This window comes from Salarias fasciatus, chromosome 23 (genome assembly GCF_902148845.1).
Source record: "Salarias fasciatus chromosome 23, fSalaFa1.1, whole genome shotgun sequence".
NCBI lineage: Eukaryota > Metazoa > Chordata > Actinopteri > Blenniiformes > Blenniidae > Salarias > Salarias fasciatus.
In genome coordinates, this window is record NC_043766.1 from 5,421,459 (window position 1) to 5,445,336 (window position 23,878).

The following is a 23,878-nucleotide window of genomic DNA, read 5'->3' on the forward strand; positions in this document are numbered from 1 at the left end:
CACATTTGTAATTCTTAGATAATTACACATATATAGTGCTGATTCCAATCTCAGGGGAGGATTTTTTTTCATATCGCCACTTACAGGTGATAATGCATTTTCGTGTTTCAACATGGTGTATCATAGGTACATGTTTGCATCCAGACCTGGGTCAGGTTTGTGCTATAAAAATAATTGTCTGGATTAAAATTAAAGCTGAAATGTTTATAAACTTTATGTATTTTAAAACAATTGAATAAGGTCAGAGGACTAGTCAGACTAGCCGTTTTAAAAAGGAACAGCATGAACTGCTGATATATGAGCAAGTGTTGACTTGATTCAGTTGCTATGAGGTGCCCCTCACCTTTATGTATAATTTTGCATAAGATTTCAATTAAGTCAATATTCTAACAATATTTAAAACATGAATTTGAACATGATCAAAAACGGTGCCCCCTCTATCCGCCTTGGTTACTGAACAGAAATGAAAAATGTATATTGCTGTTAATTTAAGAAGGGATCACGTTGAAGTACCAATGGCGTGGAATTCCGTTTAACAGCCAAACATGCCCGCTGGGCACAGAAGTGGAATAATAAAAAAACAAGTTATTTTGCTCTCGGTGGAGGAGAAGATGCTGCTTTTTGACACATCATTACTTGTTATTAGACGATTCAGTTCACGCCCTTCTGACAGCGCTAGACGATGCCTTCCAGAGCGCCTCGGAAATTCCTCATGCGTGGTGTTGGTGCGTTGTTCCCGAGTCGTTTTTTGATTAAAATATGAAACAAGAGGTGAAATAAAATATTATTCTTGTTTTTAATGCAGAAATGCTCATTCTTGCGACTGGCAGCTCGATGGTACGGTGCTCCCCCGGAGCGTCACGGCTCATGTAGTTTGTCGCGTCTCTGACGCCCCGACGGCCCGTGAAGCCCACGTCCTCCCTCCCCCGCTCTGCTGGAGAAGAGGAGCAGCAGGAGCAGCCGGAGGAGGAGGAGGAGGAGGAGTACGAGTACTAGTACTAGCATGGCGCTCGGTGCGGCAGGAGTTCCGTTGTGTCGCCTCTGTCTTTTTCATGTTAGGCTTTACTCGAGTTTGTAGCGCTTCTTCCACGCGCCGCGTGTCTCGAAACACAGAAACAACTCGAGACTATTTCTCCGCCGAGTCTCCCCGATAAACTAGCTCGTTGGTTTTTTTAGGTAGCCTGCTAACTAGTAACGTTAGCAAGGAGGCAGAAAAAAAAAGGAAGAAAAAAAAATAGAAGATACGAGGAAACAAGAGGAGGAGTCCTGTTTTAGAGGAGGTAAGCTGAGTGGTCGTGTAGTACTTATAAGTGTTGAATAGACTTTGTTTTGTACCATAGAAAGTTGTAGACGCTGGTTTGCCAAGATTGTCAAAACTCGTCTTGTTGTCCTAGAGACATTTTAAAAAAAAGAAAAACAATAAAACAGGAAGCCTGATTTAGTTTGAGATAGTTTTTTCTATGTCTGCCGTGTTTGAGAGAAGTCCACATGGCGGATTAGTAGTGTTTTGGAAAAGTCACATTAGTGTGAGGACGTGTTTGTGGTCCCGTTAACTGTTACGTAATATTTACATTTTCTGGAGTGCCGACCCCGCGTTACTACACGCGCTTATAAACACTTGTTCCTATCGTGGAAACAACTCACACTAACATCAGCCATTTGAAGTTATTTTCCCACTTGGCGTTTGTCTTCATCTGTGCAGCTGGAGTGTTTTTCTTTGAGTATTTGTAGAAATTCCCTCCATGTTTTGGCTGTTCAAAGACAAATCTCGGCATTTCTCTCCTGCAGCGCTGCCCTGGGTTTCCTCTCTTGTGTTGAAGCTCATGGCGAGCTGCCCGTACTGTCAATTTAAAGGGTCCACGGATCCAAGATCACAGTTACCAAGTGTAATTATCCGCTGTCGAGTAAATTAGATTAACTTTGCCTTCAGAGCCTTACTCTGTAATCCATAGGTGCACTGAATGGCCTTATTTAAATGTTTCTTCAAGCTTTGTTAGCTCATCACTTACACTGTCGTATTTGGCATGCATATATTCATCTTCATTGTGAAATTATTTCTCATGCTTAGTTATTTAAGTAGCACAACCCAGCTTCATTGGTGCCATGTATATTGTACCATGACCTATTTCCTCTGTCTACACTGTTGACTAATTTGCATGTCTTGACCTTTTTTCATTGTATAGATGATGCAGATACCATGGCAATAGCCGCGGTATGGGAGTGACATGACAACACTTGATCTGCTTCTGAACAAAAACCTCATCATCTTCATCATGTTTGTCTGCTGAAGTAGCGGCAGAAGACACAGAGAATGGACGAATCGGTACTGTTGGATTTGCTGGAGTGCCCCGTTTGCCTTGAGCGGCTGGACGCTTCAGCAAAGGTTCTCCCCTGTCAGCACACCTTCTGTCGGCGTTGCCTTCAGGGCATCCTCGGCTCACGTGGAGAGCTGCGGTGCCCAGAGTGCCGGACGTTGGTGGAGTGTGCTGTGGACGAGCTTCCAAGTAACATTCTTCTCGTGCGCCTGTTGGACGGCATCAAGCAGAGGCCTCGAAGGGCTGGCCCCGGAGCGGGAGTCTGCACCAATGGTACGTCTGGAGCTGTGGCCAGAGCGCATGGAAGTGGGACCAGGGACCAGGGTACCCCAGGAGCACAACCCCAGCGGGCTCAGGCCAAGAGCACCCTTGTCCGGGTTAGTACATGTGCATGGATCACTGAGTTTGAATCTGTGTTTCCCATTGTTAGGGTCAAGCTGAAACAAAACAGAGAAAATCTGTGTGGATTAAAAGCAGCATGTTGCATTACTGGCGCTCTAATCTTTGCTGCGGCTTAGCGGTTATCATGGTGATCCGAAAGCCAGCCAGTAGAGAGCAGTTAATAGTTGAGCCACCAAGTGATTTTTCTTTCTGTGCCAATGATAGATGCACCATTTCCCATAAAAGGGCGTCTTAGTTGTTTCTTAGTTGCTGACATTGCAACATACTAAAGTTCATCTAGGTTGTTGCTGCAGATTCGCTAGTGAATGTTTGTTAGGATTGCAGTGTCGGACCGCATGATGCCTTGTTTTCAGGCTGCTGTTTCAAGAGATGTTAAGTATGTTTTGAGGAGAAGAAGGTTAAGAGATGCTGTGCGAGTCTGTGTTTCGGCGGGTTATTCAGATACATTTGATGTGACGGACAACAGCAACAAGGGAGAGTGCATGCAAAGTTTCTTTCTCTCCAAAAGCGCTAACATAACGTGATGCATAAGTTGTTCTTGTGTGTAATTGTGCTTTTTTTGAGATGTTTTACATTGTTTTGGTAAGAATAGAGATGTGTAATACTGTTATTACAATTGTTTTTTTATCATCTTTCACTTAATTTATTAAGAGTCTAATGCCTTAGAAAGAGCATTAAAAAAAGGAAAAGGGGAAAAAACGGCCAGTGGGCCCCTCCGTGAGTGACTCTAGTCTCTATGAAGGGAGGATAGAGTAGATGAAAAGATGTCAAGCTCTTGTGTAGAATCATTGGAATGTCAAAGCGCTGATAATGTATCTGCCTAGCCATGCAGGTATGAAGATCAGAGACCTCGCTGTAAATTGCTACCGGGGGACTCGCCTCATTTGCCAAAGTATCACTTCAGAGGATTTGCACTCATTTCAAAGCTGTTTTGTGCATTTTGGACTTTCCCTGGTTTCTGAAAAGCCCGTTTGTTGGCGGTCATTTGAACCTTTTCATTTCATTTTTTTCTTCTGTTTTGCGGCAAATAGTGACAGTTGACCCCAGTTTCTCAGTGCAGGTGTGAAGAGTGTATTGCACTCTCTTTAGTACTGTAGAGATCTGAGTTAATGAACTGGTTATCACCGTTTAATCACAGTTATCAGTACACTTACAGTGCTGTTGAAATGTGCCACATATTATAAGATTTCTCTTTGATGAAAATATCACCCATTCCTATTTTACTTTCCAATGGGCGGCTGTGGTTCAGTGGGGAGAGCAGTCATCTCACAATCATGCTGTTGTAAGTTCGATTCCTGTCTCCCCTGTCTACATGTCCAAGTGTCTTTGGGCAAGACACTGAAACCTAAATTGCCCCGAGTGGACAGATTGAACTCCTTGCCTGGCAGCCGCCGCCACTGGTGTGTGAATGAGGGAATGTGATAATGCAGTGTAAAGCGCTATAAAGTGTAGCCCATAATCATATTTTCTGACTTCTGACTGATACAGATACTTCATTGTTGGATTGAATACCACTTCACCGACTGATATGGCACTGCTGGTTAGTCAAATGAATGCCACAACAGTCCAGTCAAACTGAAGGGTTTCACTGATGCTTGATATTTGCTGTCGCGCTTCCATGTTAAGTGCTACTATAGTCATTTATCTGTCAGCTAAATGTTAGCTGTAGTTCTCATGAATGAAAATATTATTTGTGATATGTGTTTCAAGAATTTCCAAAAAAAAATCAGTTATTTCCTCAACAAGAAAATAAACCAAAATACAAGAGGATGATTAAACATATATTCACAGCAATGAAATAACAGGACTACATTTGAACTGAGTTTGAGTGTACAGTGTTCACGTCGCCTCATGATAGCCGTCACTTTGGCTGCAGATAGAATTACTATTTCAGTAGCAGGTTTCTCTTCATCGTCCATATATGAGTAATCTTCCTCAATGAAGCTCAGTCAGTTTGTATTGATCATACAAAGTTGTTGGGTTTGGTTTTTTTAATGTTTTTTTTTTATTGTGTGGAAACCACATCACTATCTGGCGATGGTTGCGTTTTGGTTAATATGATCAGTGTAAAGGAGATTTTAACAAACATGAATACAAAACACTTCTCTAACACACTGTTCTCTCATTTTTTTAAGTTTTGCTACTCTCCTTGGTATCTAATTTTGGGATCGTATTTCCTTTGTTTTTCAAGATATATTGGTATGTCGTAATATTGACAGTCAGTGTCTTGCTGGTGAACTTTGCTGTCCTGAGGCATTCTGCTGATGGAAGAGGACAAGCGAAGACTTGGCTGTGCAAGTAGATCAAAGCTCTTGCTGATTGCCCAGCCTGATCTCTGGTCACCACGCCATGGGGACTTAATGCCTCACTGCCTCTGGGTGACACCCTCGGTCCCTCTTCTTTTTTTATTTCCATCTGTCCCTTGATTTTTGAGGTGTCTTTAAGAAGCCCCTCTGGTGCCTGTTCCTCTGTTCAGGCGGAGCTCCACCTCCGACTCCTCTATGCCCAGAGAATAGCTGAAAGGGTAGAGCGGTGGGGACTGCCTGACAGACACACAACAGGGTTTTGTTTCGAGTCCCCTCTGATCCTACTGACTGACCGACACGTGTAAGAGCGGCCTAGAGAGATTGTGTATGAGTGGAAACCCACCAGTAACAGAAACTGATGAGTGTTAAGCGAAGGCGTCAGGACCAAAAGGGACAAATGTTTAGAGAGTAACCTTGCACAGTCGGCTTTCTGCCCCTCCTCTTATCCATCTCCAGGGTTGCAGCAGTATCTTGACACAGCACCCTGGCATTTCTTTTGAAGAGGTGGAGAATGAAAGGGCTCTGCTTGAATGTTAGCGCTGTGGTTTTCTGGCCTTTCTCAGTCAGGTTGTGACTCACTGCCATGGTGCTCAGTTACATGGATGTTTTGTCTTCCTCTTGCCCTTATTGACTCATATAACATGGTGTGTTGTTCACACAGATTGAGAACAGATAGCTTAGAGGTAATGCTCTTGCATGAGAGTGAGGGAAGCCCATGAAGCTGTCTGGAAGTCAGAGGTCAAGGTTCGGGAGTTGTGGCAGTCAGGGGTCGGAGCCAAGCAGGGAGAGGGAAGAGGAATTAGAGGGAGTATCCTGTGGATGTCTTCACTTATCATTGTAGGTCTCTGGAGAGTTGGGCTTTTATTCCCACAGTCTAAAATGAAATAAATAAACATATAATATGTTGGCCTCCATAACAAATGCATAACGGTTGATTTTCATTAATTACACACACACATGCACACAGCTATTGAGGCTTTAATTATTTTTCTTTCATTGGCTTCTTGCATTCATTTTTGCATTATTTCAATTTACCTTCTCTTCTGTGTATTGAATCTAAACACAAATGTAAACATCTTTTTTTTTAAGCGGCATTATCGTCCATTGTTCGTAAGACGTTGTTGAACCTTTTCCCACAATACGTTGCTGGAGTTTTGTTTTTATAGTGACTGTTTCTCCAGAGTGAAAGAATGCTTCTTGTGGGCTCCTCATGTAGAAATATCTCATTAAAATTCCTGTGCACCTCCTCGGTCTGAGGTCGATGAGTCACGCTGGCCCTCTTTGATGACGACATATTGTTGCCGGGACCCTTCCTTTTGGCCGACTGGCTGACCTCTTGCTTGCTCGACACAACCCCATCATTACACCCTCGCACTACCCACATGCTGGCAAACACATACTTAGTGCTTTCCACTGGGAATTTTTCAGGAGTCTATTCATTCCTGTTCTCTCATAACACGCTCACACTGCTTCCTCCTCTGTATTTCCCACAGAGGGCTGCAAGTAGCTGTGACCTTTCAGGACAGTACATGCAGGGGGTTTTAGGGACACCTGCAATTTTCTCTTATGAGTAACTGACACAGGCTTTATCCCTCCCCATATTGCTGCCCCGTACCTCCTCCCTCTTCGCTGTCTAAGTCCAGGCTGGAGCCCGTTAAAGGTCTAATGAGATTAGAGTTTATTAGACAGTGAGTCGGCACTGCTCCCTGCTCTCCTGTTACTGCTGACTCTCATTCAGAAGAAAGAAAACACTTGTTTTTTTCGTTTTTGTTTTTTGTTTTTTTTTTTGTGAGGCAACCTGTCTGTCTGCATCTACAGTTGCCACTCAGTCTTTTCACATACTTTTCTCATGCACTTATAAGTGATAGACCTCCTGTGTTTTATTCTAGCTGTTGTTTGTGCCTTGAGAACTTGCAGACAGTTGAAGAATAGTGAAAAGTCAAAAAGTGACACAAATTCTCACATCCACGGAGATTTTCTGGAGCTTTGTCACCTTGAATAAAATCCTCAGCAATTCACGTAGCATCAGCTGAGGCTCATGTGGTACAGTGAAATGTCCCCAGTCCTCATGTTTGGCATTTCATTCCTTATACACGGCGAGCACTGGGGATGCAAAAGTTCTTGGTAAAATATTGAGCCATTCAGTTCACCCTGCAAGATTCAGTGTTCCCTTATGAACCCTGGGTTTTGGGTTTGGGCATGTTGTTGTTCAGCCAGGTCTCAGTGAGAAGAAAAAACAATTTCTCATCTTTGTGGAAGTACAGTCTCAGCCTGAGCAGATTGATTTTGTTCTCCAGGGAGCTGATGTTAGACAGGAACAGATTTGAAGCGTGGGTCTGTTGTTAGCTCTTAGCTTGGTTAGGACGCCAGATCTCTTCCCCATCTACTGCTCTCTCCTTGTGTTTCCCGAAGTCGCTGTCTTTAAGGAGTCCAAAGTTTCCTGAAGCTACCTTGTTCCATTCCCTTGTTATGATTCCTCAGAGGATGTAGGTAATGAGCGATGTAAACCATGGACTACCTGGACCATTGCAACCCTGGTGAACATCTTGCATTGCAGCTTCAGTATTGTAAAAATGTGTGTGTCTGTGGTGTGACTAGTGAGAAGCAATTTGAGACCACTAAGGTGGTTAAAAACAAGTAATTAGAAGCTGGTGATGACAATGCACAGCATAGGTGTATCACCACAATGTTGGGTGTCAAGTGGTAGACCTCTCCAGTAATGGGTTCAACCCCGTTTGGACTGCCTCAGTTTGTGGTTGCTTGAATTCAAAATTCTTAAGATATTTTGCTTCTTATAGACGTGCTAGCACCATCCAGTTGCAGAGAATTTGTCAGCTGCACAGTCATGATGCTAATGTCCAGTTCCACCATATCCCCAATATGCTGTATTGGATTTAGATCTGGTGAATATTGAGGCCATTGACGACAGTGAATTCATCATCTTGTTCAAGAAACTAGATTGAGGGGATTTAAACTTTATGACTATAAGGTGTTTAAGTCCTGTGGGAATACCAGTTGAAGATTAGTTCACCGTGGTCATATAGAGATGGACATGACCAGAAACAGAACAAGAGATAGCTGGGGAAAGTCGTGCTCCTTCATTACCAAGACCCTCCGGAGTGCACCATGAAAACACCACGAAAACACCAGCAGCAGCTTACACTGTTTATATGATGGATTCATTCTTTCATGTTGTTTAAAAGTCTGACCCTACCATCTAAATGTAGCATCAGAAATCAAGTGAAACCTGAGTGAATTGATTGTGGTTGACTGGAGTGGTACCCAGTGTGGTCCTCTGCTGGTTTCAAGGTTCCACATGTTGTGCATTCAGCCAAGGTCTTCTGCATAGTTTGGTCATAATGAAGAGTTATATGAGTTACTTTTTATCACGTCGTAGTCTGGCTATTCCCCTCTGACCTCTGGTATCAACAAGGTACTTTGAAGTAGAGAACAGCGGTACTCTGGGTATTTTCTCTTTTTTCTCAACATTCTCTGTAAGCTCGAGATGGTCGTGTGTGAAAATCCCAGTAGATCGCAGCTTTTGAAATATTCAAACCAGCCCGTCTGGCATCAACAACTCTGCCACAGTCAAAGTCCTCAAAACTTTATTCCCCCAATCTCTTGCTTGATTTACAGCAAGTCAAAATGTTTACATGCTTAAATATATTGCACAGCTGCCAAAGCTAATTGGCTATTTGCATTCAGAAGTAGTCAAATTGTATTAATCCTGTTTTTATTTTGTGACATGAGTTAGTCTTTAACAAACCACTTTAAAAACATATTAATTTATTATAAAAAAAAATATTATATTGTAAAGCAGTGTGATAGGTCATCCTGCACTCGAATGTGTTCACTCATTGTGTCTCCGTGTGCCACTCTTGCACAAACTGGACTGAATGGAAGTGTTGACTAAAACTGGAACACGAGTCATTGATTACTTGTCTTGAACATTTTTGTTTTTTCAGAGAATTGTCATTTTCTTCATTTTGAAATGATATGCATCTCAAATCACCCATTTCTTTCATTTTGTCGATGAACATTTATTTAATCATTTTCTACCTTTTTAAAGAAGTCCTTGTGTTTCTATTCAAAGCTTTTTGTTTAACTTTTTAATCACTTTGTTTTTTACCATTGTTTAGCTGTTTTCTATCAATTGTAGCACATCAGTTTCTTAGTGTATTGCCACGCTTCATCATCAGACACCACACATATTACAATTGTAGAATTTATAACCCTAATTCAATAAAAGCTAGGGCTTACAGAGGAATCAAGGCTATCCTATTGTGAATTTTGAAAATAAGCCCTTGTCTGGCGTGGATGTCAGCATATTGCTTTGTTGTCACTTTGTCATCACAAATATCATTACTTCAACACCCATCTGAGATTTTAAATGTCAACGTTGTTGGTCAAGCCTTGCAAAGCAGCAGTTCTCCAACATATACGTTTACATAATACTCAACAAGAAGTTCAAAAGGCCCAATCATGTGATAAAGGTGCAGTTCTGGCAGATTCCCTGACTCCTCTGATGAAGGGTGTGTGGCTTTCTTTGTTCATCTTGAGGTATCAGGATTTTCCAGCCCAGACATATAGAGGAAAATACCTTTGTTCACTCACTGTTCCCAGACAGAGTAGGATGTTTTGTGAAAGCTCGTGTCTCTGAGGAATGTTGTGAGCAGTTGCAGGTCACTGTTTCTCCTCTAAACATTGGGCTTGTCTGGTCTCGTCCTGCTTGCCAGCTCACATTTGCCTTCTAGAAAAACCCTTCAGGTATCAGCGTGTTTTTTTTTTTTTTGTTATTTTTTTCCCTACTAGAATTTCAGTGCATCCCTTCCACTGAAGGGTTATACGATGATGAGTTACAGATCTGTGTCTGTTATATGATAAATTAAGGTCTGCAATTGTGTTAATGAGACATGTGGGGTAGTGATGTGATTGCACACTTCAATGCCTTCAAGCCTTCTGGCCTCTTTATTTGCATAGCTTGGGTAGTGTCCTCTTTAAATTTGGGATTACATTTAACTCAACTGTGAAGGATTTGTAAACAAAGATGTGTTACTGTGGATTGTTTTTACAGTCGTGGTTTTGACACCTGTATGTTCTGGGTGGTCCCCCCCTAATCAAAAGGACAAATTTTCTGAGACCCAAGGTCCCCCTTTGCGTCTTCCGTCCATGTGACATCTCATGCTCAGTCTGTCAGCATGACCATAGCAAAGGAAGGATCCATGACCTGCTGTAGCACAGTCCTGTCACACCTGTGTTGGCCAACAAAAGGCTTTCTTTACATCCTGCTTTATGTGTGGTCCATTGGCTTCTGGTGAAAAATCTTATGGGGACCAACAACTTACCACCTGTTTGCTTTAGAGTCCACTTTAAATATTGCTGGTTGTATAACAGTTCATAAAAGTGTCATCCAGCCAGGCCTGTGGTGAACAACAAATTGTTTTACAAATGTTTTCAGTGGACTTTATTCTTTCAATGTTTTGTCAGCTGTTAAGCTGCATGTTTTACTCCCGTTACAACAACGCATCCCCACCAGGCCTCCATATTCCCAGAGTACCTCTAATACCTGCCTGGCCTTAACACAGCAGTTTGACCTCCCACCCCATGTTGTGATTGGTGGGCCAAGACTGGTCATCCATGGACCGTTTCACTGCTGGCATTTTAAGTGTTCAGTTCCCATCCCTTAGGCAGCATCGTGATTTGCTCAGAGGTTCGTTCAGTTTTTTGACCTCTGACTCCAGCCCCTATTATTGACTCGCGATGCATCTTCAGGCCACATGCAGCAGACCGTCTTCAGCTCGGATCTTCGCATCATGAGTGATGTTTCCTCACAAACTGTCTTCTCAGATGGAAGAGATGTATTCTGTCAGATATATTTTAAATTTTCTTCAAAGATCTCTGTCCGTTCGGAGACTGTTGTTCTAGTCTGTACAGAGGAGTTTTCTTGTTTTCCTTTGAGGCACAGAGGTGCAGTTAATCTGCAGTAAACCCCTAAAGTGACTTATGTCTCTGTTTGTGAAGCCACGAGATACCAAATGCAGTTCAGCGGTGACATGTAACCTTCTACAACTTGATGTGATTGTTCATGAAGATTTAAGCTCAAGTGAAGACAGTTTTAATGTTGCAGTCCAGCCATGTCCGATGTGTTATGGGCCAGCATAAAATGTCCTAATGCAAGCAGAGAGCCGTAATCTAAAGGTCTGGAAACAAAAGAAGAGTGTTTGCTTCTTTGGAAGAAAGGATGGAAGACTTTTTTTTTTAATCTGAAACAGTGGTATAGTGTTATAAGTTGCATTCAACATTGACAGAAAATTAATATTTATATTTAAATTAACCTTCTGATATATTGTAGTCTCACTTAAGAGTAACAGGGAACAACAATGATTGACAAAAATAGTGGTTTGTTTTATATTATGATATGTATTTATATGAACTAATATAAAAAAAAGACGGACTTTTTCCCACGTTGTCTAGCGCTATCAATACGTCACCAGTTTTCGGATAAGATGAGAGCATTAGTCAGCTATGGGCTGAAAATGTTTTGCATCAGTTTATAGCCATAGAATGTGTAGCAGTTATAGAATGTGACAATTTTAGAATGTTTCACCGTTTTGGAATGTTTTATATAGGGCTAGACAATAGTTCAGAATTTCAGATTAAAATTAAATTTTGACAAGTAGATATATTTCATATTAATGTAGATTTTTAGGTTAAAATATTAGTTTTAAGTTGTTTTGCTATTCCACCCCACCTGCAGCCTCGTCCGTCTCCTCGCCACACTCTTGCCCCACTCACGTCTCAACTTTGCAGACACACAACATAGAAACAGACAAAAATGACCAAAAAGGTTCAAGAAGAGGTGCCTGGATCTTTAGCATGATGTGGTCTGATATATTAAAAAAAAAAAGGATCCTTAATTAGCACACATACTGGCCGATGGCGCACATTACCCATAAGTGCTTCACAGAGGAACTGGTGATTTCACCCATCTGACGTTGTATGTAGAACAATTCAGTCTGCGGAGAACGCAAGAAACATGTTTCCCTGTGCTTCTCTGACGGAACGGAGTGTTTCCTTCATGTTTTCTATCGTTGTGCTCAGCTCTGTCAAACATATATTCTGTGCACCAAGCCCGGGATGCCACAGGATCCCGTTCAGCCTGTGAGATTACTGCACACATTAGTTTGGTCATTCTTGCATCTGTAGTTGCAGCAGAATTCTGAGAGGAATTTCTCTTTGTTTTGCACCAAGGTGCAAAGTTTGAAATTAGCATGATGTCACAGGAAATTATTCCACAGATGGAGCAGGGCAGTACAGCAGTCTCAAAACAGGATCACAGTGAAATTGTAATCAGTTGTGATTATAAGCTTTGCTTTGCTTTTTAACATGAAAACAGCTGATCAGCATCTGTTTCTTAGGAGAGAGATGGAGAGTAGAAATGCTTCTTGCACCGGTTTTCAGAACTTTCTTAGAGTGTTAACCTCTGTCAGCACACGTCAACAATTTGCTTAGGGAGCATTCATTGACAAAGCTATCACCGTGGAAAAAAAAGGAAGTCCAGCATTCACCCAAACCTCCAGCCTGGCATGAGGAAAAATGTGTGATGTTTGAGTATTAGCTTAGAGTTGGTGGTGCAAGTTTAACTCTCAGTGAGTGAGCTGTGTTGTTTCTTTTGTGATCTATTGTTAAAGCCCTTTTAATCGATATGGTTATGTATGAAAAAGAACACTGCGAATAAGTCTGTTGTAAACCAAAACCATATGAGTCTCGAAGCCCCAAGTACATTTATTGCTATTATTATGAAATCATGAAGTCAGCTGATATGTTTGTGTTGTCCAAATTAACTTCAGTTAATCATGATGAGAAGATAGAGATAGGAATTCAGTTCAAGGATATATAAAATATGTTGACTTGCCACTATGAAAAAGTATTAGCAAAAGTTAAGTAAATCAGTGGATGTCATGAAAATAGTTGTGTGGCTTTCCACATTCGCAGCATGCTGCGTATGAGACAGGTAGATGAACTTGTGATCAAAATTTCATTACTTATCAAATCATAAACCGCTTTGAGACAAGTGATCTATTGGGTGGTATATTGAGGGTTTTTTTTAGCATTTAAATGATACTATAGAAAACACACATTTAACTGAATGTATATATGAGAAACTGGGAAAAGAAATACACGCACAAAAAAATGATTGGTCATGTTTTATTGATTTTGATTACTGCAATCACTTTAGAAAGCAGGGTAAGGCATATTATTTTTACCGTACTTGTAATTTCAACTATAAATAGTAAACAGATTTCATTTATACCGCAATTCTCCACAGCTGGAGCGGTCTTCAAAGTGCTTTACATTGTTAATCACATTCACCCATTCAAACACACATTCACACACCATTGGAGGCGGTTGCCATGCAAGGCACTCTATCCACCCAACGCAGTTTAGGGTTCAGTGTCTTGCCCAAAGACAATTAGGAATCAAACCCACAACCTTAATAAATGTAAAAAAAACAAACAAACAGAAAAAACATATTCCCAGGGACTATTGAAAGACTTTTCACGTTATGAGAATACCCGCAAAAATAGAATTGTCTGAGCACAGATGAATGATCGTCTATAGTTTTTGAAGAAAACGCCACATCGTATTGAAAAGCGGACTACTGAAAGCCTCTGTTCTCAGTTACTCCACATGTGTGGGGTCTTTCTCACTGACAGCATGTGATTAATTATTGAAGGGCATTTGAATTGGAGAGAGTACTGGCAAAGACTCGGGGTGGTTGGTTGGGTGCTTTCAGCCGTCATACTCTTTCTGCATTTCCATCTGCAATAAGAACAGAGCAGAGAATTACAGGCGTACTGCTATCCCGTCGTAGCTGCTCTGATTAGAGACCTATGTACTTTGAGCCCAGTTGTTTGACGCTAAAGTCACACACACACACACACGCACACACGCACCTACCCCTCTACGACTTTGGCCTGACAGAATCAGGGCAATGTTTGTTTTAATGACTCACAGACTGATTTAGATACATGAGGGCCCATTATGTGGTGCACACCCACAAAAACACAGGTGTGTGCTGGGTACACAAGCTTAGCATGTGACAACGCAGTGTTGAAATGTCAACTCAGGTTTTAAGCCAGCCGACTGTGATCCCTGTAGTACAACACAGATATATTCACTGTGATGATACTAATTAGTTCCGATGTGTCAGGACATCCTGCTCAGTGGTATTACTTGAGGCGGACGAACAAAAACAAACTAGGATTTGTTTTAGATATGTTTGTGCACCAGTAGAGTTATTTCACTGTTAAATGGTGAATGAGGCCCAGCTGGTTTGTTTATCTCGAAGGAGCAATCTGGCTGTAATCAGTCCACACTAATGTGCTTATTAAAAGCCTACATCTCTTATGAATAATTTTTTTTTGTGTTAAAAAGGTTTTGAACTTTCTTTCAACCATTAACTATTCCTCAAAGCCAAACTTAACTGCACTGGGGAAAAACTAAACTCTCAGTCATCAAATCTGAAAGAAAGCAGATGATTGGATTGTTTGGGGGGTTGACCAGACACACACCTATTGAAGAAGTTCTGGGGGTGTAAAGATCTCAATAATAATTATACTTGTTTTTGCACCATGGTTTTAAGGAATTAACCAAGCTGCTCTTTGAATCCCAAAAAAAAAACAAACGAAAAACTGGCTAATCAGTGTATTAGAACCAAAAAAAAACACAAAACTTTTTTACTGATTTGAAAGTTTAATTTGAAATGATAAAACTTGTTCTTTTGTTGGTAGACATTTTGCCTTGTCACTTACTTATTTTATGCTTCATTCTTTAAAATTGGTCAAGATGTACTTATGTGTGAGATCAGGATGGAACAGACGACGAAAAAAAAAGAAAGAAGAAGAAGTGAAGTGCCGAGCTGCTTCTTCAAAGAACGGATGCAGTGTTTGTGCCTTTGACCCTCTCCAGAACTGTGTCAATATCCTGACTTCGTTTGCTCACTGTAGATGTGGACAAACATGGGCCAGTATAAGCAAATGTACCTCAGTTTCCCACTTGTGAGACATGGTCGTACGATTAAAAGATAAGCAGGCATATGAGGAACTGATATTTATCAACAATAAGATCAAGACAGCATGGCTTGAGCCTAAACCTCAGTGACAAAGTGGGTGGTTTTCCTGTTTCTTGTCTGATTTTTCTCCCAACTTGCAACACCCTCTGCAAACTTAAGCCAGTGTGAGCGGAGCAGAGCAGGTGGCTCACCCTGAATGCCGAAGAGGAACAAAAGGCCACAGACACTGCATGCTTTCAGCAGCACAGTGGATAGTAATGTGAGGAAATGCTTAGTATTCAGCTCATATTGACTAGTACTCAATTGACAGATACTGTGACATTTGTGAACTAATCCTGCTGTAGCTTGGATGCAAGTTAACTTTATATGCGTGATGCCTATCAGAGTGCTAATCCTAACTAATAATTGTGATTATTGAATAAAGTACAAAGGATGCTTCTGAGCTTATAATCTCAGGGCTGAATGAACTGATGCGTTTCATCCTCCTTCTGTGCTGATTACTGAGGTACTTACTCAGCCATTGCTGCCGAAAGTGTTTAAATTGTAATTGCAGCATTAGGTCTCTTTCTGTCCTCTGTGGTTAAATAGTTCTCTTGTAGTTTAAGACCGCACAGCTGAAGGATTTGTTCTGGGGCACATTCAAAGATTTTGGATTATTTCTTCTGATAATCACTGACCCATCGGCTGTGTAGTGTAGTATTTTTTATTTTTATTTTCGCAGTTGTCTTTCCTTACTAAATTATTAACTGACCTGTTTGTCAGTTCCACAGAACCACATTATAGGTTGAGGAGGGCAAGCATTGACTCCCCTCTACGCCTTATTTTCTTTTCAGCCTTTGATCTTACACTGCTTCACCGCCCATGTCTCTCTGGCTTGCACTTGCGCTTTCCCTTCTCACTCATTCTGCTCTGAAATGTGAAAGTGTCCCAGTGAGAGCAACTGCTAAGTCCGGTGTATGAACTGGCACAGAGTTAAATAGTTCTGTTAGCTTTCTTGGTCAGACAAGCAGACTGGGTGATCCCCCGGCCACCCAGAACCAGCCCCACTTACCCCTCGGCCGAAGCCAGCCAGGTAAAGAAAACAGGCCATGCGGGCGAGCACAAAGGGATGGACTAATTTGTGTATGAGTGGTTTTCCGTAATTGCTTTTTCACAGCAGAGCATGCACTCACACCCAAACACGAAAGCTTTATGAAGACCGCATGCGTGACAGATCCACAGTGGGCATATGCTTGCCCATAAATCCTCACTCTCTTCCTGTGAAAACGCTCCCTCTCTGATGACTAATCTGTAGCTTACAAAGTGCATTCAGCACAGAAATGTCTCGACGGTATGCCCATGTGCTCAATGTTTTTATAGACCTCACCACCGTAGCACAGAAATCTCAATCGAGTTCCCGCTTGTGCACATGGCAGCATTATGGGGCCTGTAGCTCCAAATGGACTGACTTTGATCATAGTCTAGCCCCCGGATCCCCATGAACCCTCGGGGTAGCGCTGAAGGTCAGGGACCAGCAGTAAACCGCAGATTGTTGGGGTCATTGTTTGGTCACTCCTGAGATGTGCTTTTGTACCTTGCTGTAGACATTGTCTCTCTCAGTAAATTACTATCAGACAAAGTGACAGATGCCTTTGCTGACCCAGGAACATGAGGAGGAACAGGAGGAGAGTTTCAAGTGCTTTTGAAAACTTCCTGTTCTTCTCACATGTGATCCAAGCTCCCATCTGGCCTCCAGACTGCTCAGTGTTTTAGTGCCTGCTGCAGACTAATGTGTGGGATCCTCATTTGGTATGTAGCGAGGGAAACAAACAAGCACAGTGAGTTGTCATAGAGTAACAGCTTTGGAAAACTTGAATGGTTTATCGCGTCTTTTCCTACTTACAAATTGTACTCAAATATATAAAGAGTTCCCACTAGAGTAGGGCTGAATGTTAAGGGGAAATGCCTGAATGTGGATTGTGCATGTTGATTCCTATCAGTAATTAATAAAAAATAAACTTTTTTTGTAAATATTGTTAAATCAATATGAGACAGATTTTAATCTATCAAATTGATGCATACGTGTTTTGATTTCAATAGATTCTTTACTTTCCTAAAAGCGAACAGCTTGGCCAGCTTGTGCTCCCGCACTGCCCATGTCCAAACTTTATACGAAGCTAAGATGCCTGCTTGTAGGAGCTTTCACATTCACGAGGCAGGCATGCGATTGGCATTGATCTTTTCATCTAAATCTTGGCTGAAAAACAACAAAAAAAAAAAGGAGTGTATTCCTCAAATGTCAGTGTCCCATTGGGGTGATTGCACATTAACTTCAACACCATTCTGGGCCCCATCAATGACAGCACCCTCTCCCAGAGCTGGACACCGGCTGGATTTTAAATGACTCTCTTTCATAAGATTCACTGCACTGTCAAGAGACCCATAAATAGCCAAAAAAAAAAAAAAAAGTGCTCCTGTGTGGAGTTTCCATAGAAACCAGAGAAAGGAAGTTTTTCTTTTGTCTCAGACTGACAGAGACAACAGCTCCAGATGAGTAAGCTGTGTCATGATGTTGAGCTGTGACAAGTGCTCAATAGGAAAGCCTCTGTGTGAAGGAATTATTTTAACATCACTGAAACTCAAAGTTTTGTCACTCCTACTTTTTACTTAGCAATTTTTTCCCTTGATTCAATTGTTTTCATGCCATTCCATTGATTACCCAGCACTGCATTCTCTCCCTTCAGAGCAGAGTGCATGTCAGATAAAACTGTTGGTTTGTGCTGATACATCAAGTAGAACCTCCTGATTTTCAGACTTTTGTCAGCCAACTCTAAGCAAACAAGCACACAAGTGTCGCACAAAAACCCAAAAGAATTCTTGCATGAGTGTCATTACATCTGGATTTTTCCAATTATCTTAAAACAGGAAAAAGACAAAATTGCATTTTAGCCCATTTCACGTTGCCATCACAGTGACGTTTACAGCACCATGACAAAGGATTTGCACAAATGCAATGCTGGACTACAGTAGTAATGTTTATTATGTGGTAGAACCCTCCTAACTGCTATAATAAAACTGTGCACAGAGCCAGTTTGTACTTAAGGCCATATTTTCTTAAGCTGAAAACGCGCTAAGAGCTTGTAAGTGAGTGAAAGCAGCAGCATGAATTTTACTGTTGTCCAAAGCCATGAACTGGATATTCTGCACGGACACAATTGTGGTATAGGTGATGTTATTTTGTTGAAATATCATTCACATGCACTACATTCACGCACCGATCAAGCTGTCTTAATGCGATTTTTGTTTTGACATTTGGTCAAGAACGTGCTTTTCACATGGTTTCAGAATGCTTTTTAGCGTGCATTCATTTTCTAATCTCACAATTCACACCATTCCTTACTGAAGGGGAATCAAAACAGAAAGAATTGTAATTGAATCAAATGTGCCAAATGCCAAAACACATCCACAATGCGTAAAGTTAGATTTTGTCTGCATACTAATTCACTTAGCAGTGTGTTTTTTTCGGTAGTTTTCTTGTGATCTTGTGGTAAATTAGGTTATAGTATATCATGCTCCTCCTCTTTCTGTAATTTATGCCCAAAAGTCACCCATGTTTAGACAGTGCAGAAACATGGTGGAAAAGGTCAGATCTACAGTGGTCACTGAAAAAGCCATTAGGGATCAATTTGAACTAATGCAGCTCTAATGGAATCAAGATGGTCCATGCTCTGAGAATGGCTCGCTCCCATTATGCTTCAGTAATTGTGCTACAGTGTAGGTGGTGAGATCTTCAGTGAACAGAAACTTGATAATGAACAACAAATGTCCAACAAATGACCACCTGGTCTGTGAAGCAAATCCAGTTTGAACATTCTGTGTCGAACATATTTTTGCCTTGGAAATGTTCTGTAGGGTAAACCAGACAACCCCTCCCCCTTCACCTTGCACACTGTGTTTTGGCAGAAGTGCCCCCTGTTCATTCTTCGCCTCCTGCTGAGACGCTGGAGGTATCCATATGGGAGTGGAGTCGTGTCTGGCACTTACACATAGGGGGTAAAGGTTTCTGTCTGCTGTGGTTACATATAACCCCTGAAGTGCTGATAGAGCAGGAGCTACCTGTGTCCCTGATGAAAAGACTAGCTGCTGCACGAGGAAAGCAAAGTTATTTCACACTGGGTTTGATGCATTGCAGATGCAAGGTTTATTGTGATATGCTTGAACTGCTTGATTGCCCCGAGCATTTATATTCTACATGTTCAACAGAGTGTTGCAACTGTGTGCAACATTCCCACAGAAGGCGTATTATTTCTTTATGTCTTCAAAAATGCCTCTTGTAAACCTGACATATGTTGAAGCAAGCTGTTAGTGCAATTATCCCCATCTGACCTAGTCTTACTTGCAATGCGTGCATGCATGCGTGCGCTGTGTTTTTATGCCTGTCTACTCACTGGTTGTTGACATTTGGCTGTGCTGTAGAGTAGAACGCTCGGGTAATTCAGTTATAATCCAGCACTGTGGAAGAGAACACTATAACTGCTAAATCCCTTTAGCACACTGGTCTAATTACATTATCTGCAATACAGGCGTAATTGCACAGACCAGCTGATGCTCTGCACATTGGGCCCGCTCTGTTTATCTGGCTGGAACTCTCTCAAACATATAGGTGAATTAGCATCAGGCTCGAGAAAGTGTCTGGGACACAGAGTCCCTGACCTCAGGTACTAATTTACATTACTGACTAATGTCTGCGTGGTATTCTGTTGCTCCAAATAATTTTAGAAGTCAGACCTGTTTTACTTCACATTTTCCTGGAATATTAGGAATGCATGTTTAATTTCAAGACGGCTACTCTGTTATATAATCGCATCAGATCAAAGTAACAGAGGTTTGTTTTCTCATTACAGTCTGCAGGACAGTCTCATTTTTGAGAATTTTCCTTTTATAATGCTCCTGTGGCACATGATTGAATGGAATTTGTATCTCAGCCACATTTTGGCTTTCACCCATTAGCTTGGAGAAGAGTTTTCTTATTTTAGCCTGAAGTGAACTCTAAATCACACTTAAACCATTAGTGATTTGATCTGATGGGATTCAGAAAGCAGCTGTCTGGTGTACTGCACTTTTCAAAATAACATTTTGATAGTTGGTAAAATTCCAAATCAAAAATAGTCCCAACGTTATGCTACACAGTATTTCATTTGTAGCTTTTAATTTAACATTTTCAGAACATGTAAAATCAACCGCTGAGCCTTGTTTAGGCTCATTTGTTGCTGTTTTACCATTGATCATTAAATACAGAGTTAGATCTAAAAGTAAATGAAGAGTATATGCTTCTATAAGCTTCTTGTGACCTCCTAGCTGCCTTTTAGTTTTCTGGAGTCAAAGCGAGATGTTGCCGCTGTGAGCGATCGTGTTTTATAAATCTTTAAAGAGGCTTGAAGTCATTAGATGTTGTATGCATGCTCTCATTAAGAGAGGCAACAGCCTGATGCAGCAACCCAACAGTGGTATCTGCTGCTGTATAATTACATTTTTAAGCGTTCACTTGCACACTTTAAGAATGCTTTGAGAGCTGTAGTTTTTTGAGGGGTGATTTTTAAGCACCCAAACTGTTTGTTTCTTGTGGTTGAAAAAAACAAGTCAAAGCATTTTTGTACGGAGCATCCAGACAGAGGTGCTATGTGACAAAAGTTATCTCAGAAATCATGTGTATGTGCAAATGTACTGTCCAGGGGAGATGTTTGGTCAGAACTGATGGCTCTTTACTCCTGCTGGTCCGTTGCAGACACAACAGTTCTGTCTCCATGGACTCACACCGGATATTAACCCCCCCCCTCCCCCCCTCCCCCCCTCCCCCCCTCCCCGGACATCACTCAACCCCAGTTCTTGTCCTTACAGACTCTCGGCAACTCTTGAATCCTGAGGCCCTTACAGTGACTCTCTTGATTTTCCTCCCCTCTCTCCCTTTCCCTCTCCTTCTCTCACTGTGCTACGCTGGGTGAAACATGGAAATGTAAATTTGCTGACAGCCGCTCTTCCATGAGGCCAGCACAGGGAGATCAGAATCCAGCTGAGAGGAAGGCAGAAAGTGTGGGACTCAAACACATTCTGCTGAGAGTAGACATTGTCTGTTCTTCAATACAGAACTGATTAGTGGACATCAAGAGACAAATCTTGATGCTAAACCCTTTTTATCTACCCAGTCAAACTAATAAAATGACCATATCAATCAAGTACAGTGTTTTAAACTTGAAAGGCTTTGTTGCAATACGCTTTCAGCATTTGTCAAAGTAACGACATAGCATTTACTTTGGACACTGTGCTTCTACTTAAGGTTTTATTGGGTCTTGGCCTCAGATTACAAACAAGTGCTTACGAATGTCACAGTGTCAAAGGGACAAGCATTTCATATTTACCATGTAATTAGATCGCATTGGTTTTGTGTAGCTTGAACCTATTCTGTCATCTGAAACCAAAATGGCAGAGCTTCCACTTTCATTTGCATTTTCATCACGAAACTCCCTGCCAGGCCTGGGTGGGCTCAAAAGCCCAGCTTTTCCCCTGAAAGGAGGCCCAGTTTCAGTGCAGTGTGCGAGGCGGGCTCGTGTACCCCCCTTCTCTGCAGCAGGGTAATGTCACCCTGGCTCACCATCACGATTCATTCTGTACTTTTATTCTCCTCTGAGCCTTTAAACGGTTCATTAGCCTTTAACAAGACTGCAGAGCCTGCTCCAAACTCCGCGTTAACCCCTATCTCTCTGGCTCCCTTTCCACTTGAGTTCTAGACATTTTTCTCAACCCGGTTGATAGTCTGTGTTGGTTTTTACAGTTTCAGTTTCAGAGTTCACATCCAGTTAGCTGGCAGTGTTTGTGATTCTGATCACTGCGAATGGTGTCTAAGAGAAGTGGGATAAATGGTGGGGGTTGTTTGGACCGGAGCCTTCCTCATGGACACCCACCCTGAAAGGAAAACATTGATGCTGCTCTATCCTGCTAACCCCCCCTTGCTTGCTGTCTCTCTCTTCCTGGATTGTCACTCCCTGAATGAGCCTTTCAGGACTCCGGGTTCGCAGTCTCAGATACAAAAACCTTCCTCTGAGAGATAAAGGCACAGAACCCTTGGCCTTCTTAAGCTTTTAGTCACAAGCAGCCAGGCTCACATTTTAACTGTAACTACACAACGCTGTGGTTCATAGTGTAAAAGAAAAAAAAAAAAAAGTACATTTGGCATTTTCTGATAGGTTCAGGTTATTGATTCCAGAGTAATGAGACCGTTTATGAACATGATTTCAAAGGTTGGCTGTGAGTATTTTTTATAGGCTTCTGAACAGACCTGTTAAGATGTCTCTTTAGAGGTTAATTTGATTTTTTTTTCCATTCCACTGCTCAGTACTGTCATAAAAAGTATACTTCACTTAGATCCCACAGCTTTGACATTAAACTGAGCTCCACTCCCATGATGCACAAAAAAGCAGGAACTTCATGTTGCCATTAATTCACTAATGCTTTCTGCATGAATTACCTATAGTATCCTAGCCTGTTAAAACAAGTCTTCAGCTTTACAGAAATAGGGTAGAATAAAACTGCCAGTCTAAATTTGTGTACACTGTACATTCCTAACAGAGTGAAAACCTTGTGTATGGCCAAATAGTGGTTTTGATTTTAAGCAGTAGAATCACAGTAGATTGTAAGTAGATTGAAGTGTTGCCCCGGCAGAGTGTTTTCTTTCGTACATGTTTTTCTCTCAGGATAACTATCTCTAGCCAAGTTTCTCCCGGTGCTTTGATGAATTTTTAATCTTTGTCCCAAAACCAAACCAAAAAACATCAGATTTCTGTCCTCAGCTCAGTCCTTATTCATCACAAACTTTCAAAGCTTTGTTATTCCCAAAGTTATTCAGTAAACAAGAAAATAGCTAATCTCCAATTGCTAATGAGTACAGGCCTCGGCCTTTCACTGTTATTCACTTTTCTCCCTGTCTTCTTCCGTTTTCAGGGTGTACCCCAGCTTCCCTGTGCCAAGGCGCTCTACAACTATGATGGCAAGGAACCAGGAGACCTCAAGTTCAGCAAGGGGGACATCATCATCCTGCGCCGGCAGGTGGATGAAAACTGGTACCACGGGGAGATGGGCGGAGTCCACGGCTTTTTCCCCACCAACTTCGTCCAGGTCATCAAGCCGCTGCCACAGCCGCCACCCCAGTGCAAGGCTCTCTATGACTTTGAGCTGAAAGACAAAGAGGCCGACAAGGACTGTCTGCCCTTCTCCAAGGTGAGACAGCCACACTCCTGCCACATGGTCAGTCCCGTAAAACCAAAAATACCTCTCATTACAGTGACTTCCAAGCATTCATTTTCTCCAGTTATGTGTGTGTCAGAATGTCAGGGTTGTTATCTGAAACACCCAGAGAAAATGGTTTAGATTTCGAGCCGGGCTCCTTGATGAACAGCTGTAATTAGGCTGGGGAGAATGAATGCGTTATACAGCAAGGCTCAGCTCAACTACAATAATTAAGCGGTTATGTGTGTCCAGCTGTCGGGTCCTACTATGGTGTTTTCATATCTGTCATCAGTTTATGTGCCACATGAGCCAAAAAAAGAAAAGAAACACGCTTACCAAGTAGTTTTCCAAACAGATCCCCCCTCCTCTTCATCCTTTTTACTCCTGGGCATGTCCCATTTAATAAAACATTGTCCCCATCTCATTATTTCAGTTTAGTGTTTGCTCCTCAAGGAAGACCGAGACACTTAGTTAGCACTATTCTTAATTACATTTCTCATAACACATCATCCTCTCTCCCC

The 23,878-nt window shown here is 41.7% G+C and overlaps 1 protein-coding gene across 2 annotated transcripts in view; it reads left to right on the plus strand.

Moving 5' to 3' along the window:
* The first annotated feature begins 969 nt into the window (after nt 1-969).
* The window catches only part of sh3rf1 (SH3 domain containing ring finger 1), a 37,836-nt gene continuing 14,927 nt past the window's right edge, over nt 970-23,878 (plus strand). Inside the window, exons 1-3 of one of the 2 annotated variants that reach the window (XM_030083438.1) lie at nt 970-1,280; nt 2,184-2,692; nt 23,073-23,348. In XM_030083438.1, coding sequence (XP_029939298.1) covers nt 2,312-2,692; nt 23,073-23,348 — 657 coding nt within the window. In that variant the 5' untranslated portion in view covers nt 970-1,280; nt 2,184-2,311. Of the gene's footprint in view, nt 1,281-1,791; nt 1,887-2,183; nt 2,693-23,072; nt 23,349-23,878 lie in introns of those variants that run through there. The other variant, XM_030083439.1, reaches the window with a different exon arrangement.